A 9544-nucleotide genomic window follows, 5' to 3' on the forward strand; every position below is an offset into this window, starting at 1 on the left:
GAAGATGAAGTCAGTAAATAGAAAAAAATGCAGAGAAAAAAGAAATGAAGTTTAAAATTGTCCTGAACGTCATTAAAGTAGAACAAAGTTTAGTCAACTACTGTTTCTAAGGTAAATAATGTTTGTTTTAATCTATAAACTAGTCACAAAAGCAGTAACAACAATAAAATAAGAATGATAACAATGATCATATTAATAGTGACATTGACTTAAAATAATCTAATCTTAATCCTTACCAAATATATGTGCACATTAATAAATTACTGCCTCAAACTTCAATTAAATTATTCAATAAACTTACTTTTATGCGTCTGTGCTTATTTGATTTATTTAACAATTGTTAAATTTAGGATTACTACATATCTTTCCTATGAAATGGAAATCTATTTATTTTTAAGTGGTCTTCTATGTTTTATAGATACTACACGCAGTGATCTAGAGTATTGCGTATAAAGTCAATGCAAATACCCGTCTCTTCTTCCTGAGACGGCTCAGGTCCTTCAATGTCTGCAGTGATATTATATGCATGCTTTATCACACTATCACTGTTCTATGCTGTTGTCTGCTGGTGGAGTTGCACTCCAGACAAAAACTGTAGGCCCTGGACAAACTGGTAAAAAAGGCCAGTTCTGTTGTAGGTAGAAGACAAGACCCTCTCAGTCCTGTGGTGGAACAACGGATGAGGAGGATATTATATTCTGTTTTGGATAATAATAGGCATCCTCTCCACAGCATCCTGGCAGGTCAGAGGAGCAGCTGCAATGAGAGGCTCATCTCACTGTGCTGCAGGACTGAGAGGTTCAGGAGGTCCTTTGTCCCCACAGCTAAAAGGCTTTTTAATACCAACTGCTGACATGTTCTTCTCAAATTGATCTATTTCGTCATTGATTATTATTATTATTATCGTTGTTGTTGTCTAGTATGCAATCATTTTTTGAGCTACTCGACTAATTTGAATTTCCCCCACTGGGGGATGAATAAAGTATTTTTCTATTTCTATTTCTAAATAATCGTTAATTTAAATGGATGGGAAATTAACATTAAAATTACTCAAAATTATTCGGTTGTTTATTTGATGCTTTTATTTCTAAGTCACTTGCACGCATTTCCGGTCTGACCTATGTAGTTCCCGACCGTCTTGACTGAATCCACAAGTTTCCAGAACTCAAAGCTCCGCCCAATGTCAGTCACCTGGCCAATCCGATATCTCCTGTAGTTAAAGCCTGTTCAATAGCGCAGATCTGCCCTCCCGTGGCTTTAACTGACAGGTGAATCAGCCAATCAGAGGAGATGTCTAAAGCTTCTTCAACCAATCTCTTTAGGCCAAGACTACCTTCTATCTAAACCCACCTCCCCTAAAAGAGAAACAGCCAATCTAGTCATAATTTAAAAAGTTCAAAGTAATTCTTGATTATTTTTAAACACTTAAGCATGTGTCTTTGACTTTATATAAAAACCCCAAAAACTTTCTTTTTGATCGTTTTATCTGAACTACACACACTGCTCTACTTTCCTTAATTTTATGATGCTTTAGGAATAGAGTTACTAAACAATGATGAACACTGGGAGGCTGAATCACATATATTCTCTCTTTAGGAAGAGAATACAAATAAACGTTATAATATCTGTGCCAAAGAAAATGACCTTTTATCCATTTAAACAAAGAAATGAAGCAACAGGGGAGGTGTGAAAGCCACAAGTCAGCTCAGGAAGGATATGAAATACAGATGTACGTGATAACAGCTGACAAGAGAGTGACAGGGCAGATAACAAGAGTACAATAAACTAAATTTATATAGTATATATATACATAAACTATTTTAAAGGGGATCTCAAAGGAAAACAAATGCTACAGAAATTAAACAAACTTTAAACGTGCTTTCTCTAAATTTGCAAACTGGCATTCTTTTTCTGAACCCTCAAGTCTTTTTGCCATCAGCACTTTTCTCTGAAACTGAACAACTTTCAGTCAAGAGTCATCCGCATGAAAAGAAGCGCAAGAAAGAGAGCCAACATTTGGCATCCCTTTCAGCATATTCCGCAGGATTAGTCCAGTTCTGAAGCCAGCTGTGTGGCAAATGAACACTGCTAGGAGACTGCAACAGTAAAGGCGGACATTCTTTCATTTCTCTCTTTTAAAAAAAATAAAAATCTCTCCGATTAACAACCTTTAGGCTCGCAGACGAGACAAAGTGGGATGACTCAACTCTAATTAAAGCCAGCCAATACCGTTTGTTCGCTCTGAAGTGGTTCAGCTGTAGAAGGAGACAGTCTGGCACTGCCTTGCATGTCATAAAATCAACAATAAAATAACAAATGTGAGCACAACAAACCCTAAACTATAAAAAAAACTCTTTTATTAAGTACTAATAAAGGTATCTCTTAACAGAGCTTCTCAAAGACAAATGAGAAGTTTGGATTTGTGAGAAATATTCTGAAGCAAGTTGGATGGATCATACTTTTTTGTTTTAGGTGCAACTCTTTCTTGCAAGACTTTCACAAATTCAGTCTGAATACACACATAAAAGGGGCTTTACATATATTTGTAATCGCTATCAACACATAGCACAACCGAACTCATAATCAGCGTACGTTTACAACGGCAGAGGGTTCTTTCTGCTCCTCCTGAAGGCTCGGGCTTCATTTCCACCAGTAAGGGGCGCCACAGCCAACCATGATCACAGCTCTTTCTGCCCGTCTTCTTCCAAAACGGTCCTTTACTTTGGCGTCGAAGTGTTTATTCTTGAACAAACGAGAAAATAGAAAAAAAAAAAAGAAGAAAAAAAGGAGGAAGACGTGTGTCCTTCAGATTCTCTCTTTCAAGTTGTCGCTCAGGAATATGATGCTGTCTGAGGAGAAAAATAACAGAGCAAGGTGGCTTTTTAGTTGGCATACGAGGGAGGAGGTGTACGTTATCAGAGAGGGCGTTTAATCTGACCTGCGATGATGGTGGTGGCCTGACGTCTGACTTGGTTCTTGTCCACATACTCTCCATAGTCCAGTTTCCCTTCCACTAGAACCCTCGCCCTGGAGGACACAAAGGCTTCATTAGACAATGATTTCCTCTTCTCTCTTTGCGAGAAGGTGGATTCTGAGGGTCTTAAAGTCACCGCAGATATATTCTCATATCCTTAAATGTCAGTTCCTGTTTTTTTTTTTTTTTTTGGTGTGTTATATTAAGAGTTTTCTTACCAGTTTAAAATGAATAAGTAAAAGGCGAAACAACTTCCCACCCAGCCCTCATGTAAAATATCCAAAACATCAGCAGAGATGACATATGAATGCCTCTTTGTGGCTGCTGTGCGAGTAAGCGCCAGTGTTGTGGCGAGTTTGCCCTTTCTGCCGACCCGCATGGCGCTTTCCTCTTGCCTTCGTACAGATATATGCTACATTGTTATCGACACAATGAAGAGCCTCAACTGCCATTTTTTTTTTGCTCAGATTTGCTCAGTCTAATTCCTGCCACACTTCCAGCCGGGAGTGCGCGTCCATAACAGAAAGCCTCCCGGTGTGATGTGATTGTGTGAATTGTTCCAGAAGTCTTTAGGTTTGTTAAGTTGCACAAGCCATCCTTATTCAGTCTTTTCCTAATTGTACTGTCATGAACTTTAACATTTAGCATGCTAACTGAGGCCTGTAGAGTCTGAGATGTAACTTTTCTTTGCAGTTTGTTTGAGCATCACACAGTCTGACCTCGTTGTGAACTTGCTGGAACGTCCAACTCCTGGGAAGATTGGCAGCTGTCCTGAGCATTTTCCACTTGTGAATAATCTTTCTCGCTCTAGAACAATGGACTCTGAATAGTGTGGAAATGGCCTTGTAACTCTTCCCAGATTGATGGCCAGCAACAGTTGCTTCTCTAAGCTCATTATTGATGTCTTTTCTCCCTGGAATTATGTTAACACACACCTGAATGCCACAGACCAGGAAACTGAATAAACCTCTTATTTTACAGGTGTCAGACCTCCTGATGATCTAATTAAGTGCATTTGATTAGCAGAACCTGGCTGCTGTTTACCCTCTTATTATTCTAAAATCAGTAACGGCAGACTTAGTTTTTCACACTTTATTCCCTGCATTTTGGCTTTGTTGTTGTTCAGTGGATAAAGACAGCGTGCAACATGCAGTGCCTGCACATACCCTTTCTTGATGTACTGGTAGGCTACGTCTCTCAGACCAGGTTTGAACACTGAAACGCGATGCCACGTCGTCTTCTGGCTGACGTCACCTGGAGTTCCAAAGAGCAGCCGGTTAATCGGTCTCGTTTTGCATCAAACTTAAGAAAACGTGCATGTTTAAGAAGTTCCACCTGCTGCCATCATAATTCCTGATAAGGAACAATCAATAAACCATGAAGGGTTTGAGAGTGAATACTCGGTCACTTAAAATGCAGCCAAGAACAGCAACGTGTGAAGCAGCTGCTTATAAAGAAGTGCAGCTGTCTGAAACAGCAGCGATCCATTAGGAGTTCAAGCTCGCCGACAACCTCTAGTGGGAAAAATCAACTCTTTTATCCAATATTATCAGGGCAGACCACAGATGGCAAGTAAAATTCACAGCCAATGTCCCGACAACTACAATATCGTTCCCAAATAGGTGCTCCAAAGCTATTTATCTGTCATTCAACCTTATTTAGTTCTCTTGAAATCATTTTCGTCTATTATTTACATGCAAACACTATCCGGTAACTCAGCTATAACCAGTTAAACACCATCAGATTTAGGTCTTTTTATAATGTCTTTTATTCAAACGAGCAGCTTAAATAAAAGCAAAACTTTTGCTTTCATGATATCGTAGGTATAGCCTCACTCAGCTCCTCAAACTTAAATCCTAGAATTGATGGTGATGTAACTAAGCTGTCCCACCTGTTGCGCTTATCTCTCCATCTCCAGAGCGCCACATCTCATTGGTCGCCACCGAGAAGATGGTCACGGGGTTCCGACCCTCCACTTGTCTCATCACCGGGTCCTGACCAACTCGCCCCAGCAGCTGCACGCGATTTAGGGCTGAAAGGACGGTAAAAAAACTGTTTTTAACATTAAACAAATCCTGATCGGTAACCTTTCAAAACATGCAAATGTGTCGCTTAGTAACAGACAGACGATGCAAACAACGCCGCCACACGTGAGCAATGCAGTCATCTGCTTTTAGGGAAACAGCTGCCACCAAATTTAAGATGATTTAAGGTTTTCTGTGAATAAAATGTTAATTCTGTTCTTAATTTCCATTTCACACACTGTCACAACTTTTTTTTATGGAATCGGGGTTGTATCTGAAATGTTCAATTAAACAAGGATGCTTATACTACAAAGATAGTGTCGAATGGCCATGAGGAATCTGTCAAATAACTGATAAAAAAGTAGACTGTAGTGACTGAGAAGAATATGCTTCTCAGTGTGTATAACAGAACCTTGCATGTTCCAATCTTCTGTTGATCCCGATTAATGTGCCGTTTGGCATTATGCGAATATCTAGACTGTCGGATGAAATAAAGTTATGTTTAATCGCTTTTTAAATGAGAGTGGACTCCATATGAAACAAAGAAAGAACTTAATTTTGCTGAAATTCACCATGACGAGCGGCGACGCTTCTAGGAAAACATCCTTTGCCTTCTTAAATTAAAGCAGAGAACTACAAATTCAGAACATCGCGGTGTCCTACGTCACACAACCGAGCGCCTGAAAATCTCTTAATGGTATTCCAACACAATGAAGACCTAAAACCCGCATCAAGCAGCCCGCATCGGACCGAACGGATCATAAAGTTCCCAAATGTAGATGTCGGTTTTTAATCAATGGGTTGAGAAATTAATGTTTTGATCAGTGATGTCTTAAAAGCAGCAGAACCACCAACATAGTTAGCAGGCGATCAACTTTTATCTGTTTCCTAACTACACAGAGCCTAAAATTACAGTAACATAATACTTAGTCAGCAGATTTGATGGTTGCAGTACCTGAGGAGAAACTATACGGATTTAATGGCAGGATTGTGGGTTGTGTGGCTTTGATTATTTTGGTGAATTCTCGACCCGTTTGTGAGGATCCCCGGAGAAACAGGAAGTTTATCGACTCCCTTTCAAATGACAGCGGGCTAAAAAGTTACTTTGAAACGAATCGCTGTCACTTTCAACAGCTGGTCCGCGAAGCAGCGTTTTCTGCAACGAATTAAGCTAAAATTAAACACGCCACGAGTGAAGGTCAAAGCTGAAAAGGTCGGACACATCTGGTCTAGACAACTAACGAGGTCGGTGTGGACTTATATAAAAGAGATAAAACAACACGACACATACGCTGAGCGAAAAAGAACCCCAGAAAACACGACACGGCCTCTTTAGTAAAGACTCGACATTTACTTACATCTCTCCAGGATGAGGCTTGCGTCTGTACTCCTGTATCTCACCACCTGCCTGATGATCTGTGAGAGAGTGCACGCAAAATCATTCGCATTATAGAAAAAATAAACTCACTCTGCATGAGCGCATGCTTTAAAAAGCAGAAAAAATTGCCTTCACTCGTCAAAGGTGTGGATTTGTTGTAAAGTAATGAAAGAAATGTATAAAAAGTGGATTTCTTTTGCGATGATTTGTATGTAATGACAACAGATTTTTTTTTTACATCACACTTAAATACACTATCAATGATTGCAGCCATCTTAAGAGCTTGAATAAAAAGGCAACCGGGCTTCTTTTCAACCTGCTGCAGATACAAATAAATCAAACAACAATAATTCTATCTAGCATCAATTTGCATTATTCAGAAAGACCCGCTTTCTTCTCACCTGTGCTGTGGCACCCCTTAACATCCTCTCTGTGGTGTAGACACCTCCAAATGAAGAATATAAAGTCAACAGCAATAAATTGCCTTCATAGGACAGACCCGGACCACACACTGAGAAGAGAATAAATCCATTAGGAGTGAATGCAACTGTGGGTTTTTTAAGAAAAAGTCAGCCTTAAGAAAAATACATACAATATCCACACATTGTTGAAATATTCCTCACTATAATGCCATCTCCAGAATGTGTTTTTTTAAATTAAAAAAAAAAACCTTGTTTTAGCACGATGCACCTATAGAGGCTGGAACTTAAAAGAGTAACAGGACAAAGGCTGTAATAGTGAGAAAATGATCGAATTAAGCAACATGTACTGGTTGTATGTGGAGACCACCGCAGTTTTGGGGATTAGAATTCAGTTGAAAAGATGTGAGGAGCTGGAAAGTCAAGTGCAAATGAACGAAATGTGCCACAAAGAGAGCACGGGAATACAGGTTGGATGAATATCAAGTGGTTAAAGCAGAAAGACGGTCATTCTGTAGGACTTTCATCTACATTTCTGTGCAGAGATACATAATTTCAGCCTGTGACATAAAATATCAGATATTTGTTGAGATGATAAAAGCACAAAGAGTTTATCTTTAAAAGTGGTTACGGCTAAACTTTAGATTTAAAGTAATGTATAAATGGTATGACTGGAAAATTTTAATTTAAAGCAAGCCAAATAGGCAGACACAGTATAATATGATCATAATTGTGACTTTCTCTGTTCTTTTTTTGTCCAAATGTAGAGTGCAGCCTTGTTTTAGGATATGAGTCCCCACTTGAGGCAGCACAAAGACACCTCCACAGTAATATCTTACTAAAAAAAAGTTATATGGAGGGATTTGTGAGTACTTCCTGCTTCAGGAGTATGAACAAAGAGAGCTGCGTGAAAATCGTCACCGTCACAAAAGCCTTTGAAGAGACAGAAAACCGTCAGCAGAGACATGTGAAGGTTTCTTGCAAAGGAACTTCTGGTTAATGATAGTTGCAGCCAAACCAAATCGCTCCACAGGTGAATGAAGCAGCATTTCTTTTTTTTTTTTTTTTTTAGATGAGCTCATTGCCACCCAATGGTATTTTCAAGAGGTTTACATGCAGATCAACAGTGTCTTAAAACTTAGCTCAGAATAAAACCGTAAAACACAACCACACACGATGATATGCCTCACAAGGAAAATCACAGTCTGCGTCCTGCTGAAGAGTGGGATTTTAAATTGTTTTAATCCATTTATCGCCACTACTTCTGATTGAGAATGAGGTAACTTAATTTACATTTAGTGTCAACACTGTTGCCAACTCTTGTTACACCAGAGAAAAATCACAAAACATTTCTAAAAGGAGGAATGTAGCTTCAAATTTAATCGCAAATTTAAGTCTTAAGTAAATTCAATCCTACATTTAATATTACCATTAAAATGTTTTAACGATTAAGAATGTAAAAAGAAATTTATATCAAATCGTGGTTGGGGCTGTAATGTGAATAACTGCGAGTTTGACGCCATATCCAATGAACTATCTGTTAAAATTGACGCTCAGTGTGTTAAACGACAGTCAAAGATGTTGACAAAACTAAATCTTACAATGTTCTGAGGTCAGATGGCGAATGAAGCAAAGTCAATGCAGCGCCTTCTTACAGCAGCAGTGAGGCTTCAGGAGTCTCCCGCCACTGGACGTAAACACGAAATAAACCCTTAAAACCACCGTTTGTCACAAGTATTCTTGGTTCAAAAGTTAAATTAGTTTAACGCCAACGCCTCGGTGGATACCAGCATTAAAGCATGCAACTTACAGAACTGTGGAACCGGATAAAAACTCAGCAATGCCGAAGACACTTCGGTAACCTCACGCTGTTTCCGGTCCGACTCCGGAACAAGTCCGACGTTGAACAGTTCGCTATAAGTTCCGCCTCACATCGTTGATAATAATAAAACATGGGTTCCACAAACCACCACCTGGTGGTGATGTAGCTCCTTATTATAATGACAATGTGAAACATTTCTGAGATCTCTAGTTGAGTGATATTTGAAATAGGATAAATAAACGATTTGCCACAACTAGTAATCTTATTATCCACTGTAATCAAATTAATAACAGCACACTTAAGAAACCTATAATCACACACAGGGCACATGTTGGACTGACTAAACGGAAATATGTTTGCTCAGCTTGCTCAAATTTATGTTAACAAATGCTCAACTTAATACATTGATGCTGAGCAAACTAATGTCGCCTAGTTATTTTTTTCAGAGCAGCAGACATAAATTAAACTATCAAGCAACATCACACTGTGCATGAATATAATGTAAAATATATACCATTAGGTTTAGTTTCATTAGATGTTTGTATTCTTGCACTCCAAGATTGGCTTGATCTAACACAGATCACATTTGATTATTTACAAAATATGTAAACATGACGAATTATAAAAGTTTTAGTTTTCAACATGATAAAATAAATTAGCTACCACAAATCTCTTAAATTTGAAAGTCTTAGAGTCAACTTAAACTCAAATGTTCCTGATTATATCCTGCACCTTAGGCAACACTGAGCATGCTGTGGTATTTCGATAATAAATTAACAACTAATAGTTGTTTATTAATCCACCTTTAATCCAATCATAAACCATACTAAGATCCTGAAATGAGCCACTCTTCTCAAAATTTATGTTTAATGTGTTTATTTAAATTTTTGTTTTACTGAGACAACTTCACAAGTCATTTTAGCATTT

At 38.5% G+C, this 9544-nt stretch overlaps 1 protein-coding gene across 1 annotated transcript; it reads right to left on the reverse strand.

Annotated features, from left to right (window-relative positions):
• Nucleotides 1-2170: 2170 nt before the first annotated feature.
• ssbp1 (single-stranded DNA binding protein 1) lies at nucleotides 2171-8680 on the reverse strand. Its single transcript, XM_072377232.1, has 7 exons — nucleotides 8606-8680; nucleotides 6778-6887; nucleotides 6357-6414; nucleotides 4866-5006; nucleotides 4141-4228; nucleotides 2939-3027; nucleotides 2171-2849 (listed from the first exon to the last, which is right to left on the reverse strand). Exons 2-7 carry the CDS (start codon nucleotides 6799-6801, stop codon nucleotides 2806-2808), a joined length of 444 nt encoding a protein of 147 aa, XP_072233333.1. The 5' UTR covers nucleotides 6802-6887; nucleotides 8606-8680; the 3' UTR covers nucleotides 2171-2805.
• Between the last annotated feature and the right edge of the window lie 864 nt (nucleotides 8681-9544).

This window comes from Leuresthes tenuis, unplaced genomic scaffold (assembly GCF_036924035.1).
Source record: "Leuresthes tenuis unplaced genomic scaffold, fLeuTen1.0.hap1 SCAF_23, whole genome shotgun sequence".
Lineage (NCBI taxonomy): Eukaryota > Metazoa > Chordata > Actinopteri > Atheriniformes > Atherinopsidae > Leuresthes > Leuresthes tenuis.

Coding starts and splice junctions, on each gene's coding strand:
- ssbp1 (XM_072377232.1), bottom strand. CDS start 6,801: ATGTTAAGGGGTGCCACAGCACAG. Junction 5,007..6,356: donor AAGCCTCATCCTGGAGAGAT/GTAAGTAAATGT, acceptor CCGTCCTTTCAG/CCCTAAATCGCGTGCAGCTG. Junction 2,850..2,938: donor GGCCACCACCATCATCGCAG/GTCAGATTAAAC, acceptor TTTTCTCCTCAG/ACAGCATCATATTCCTGAGC.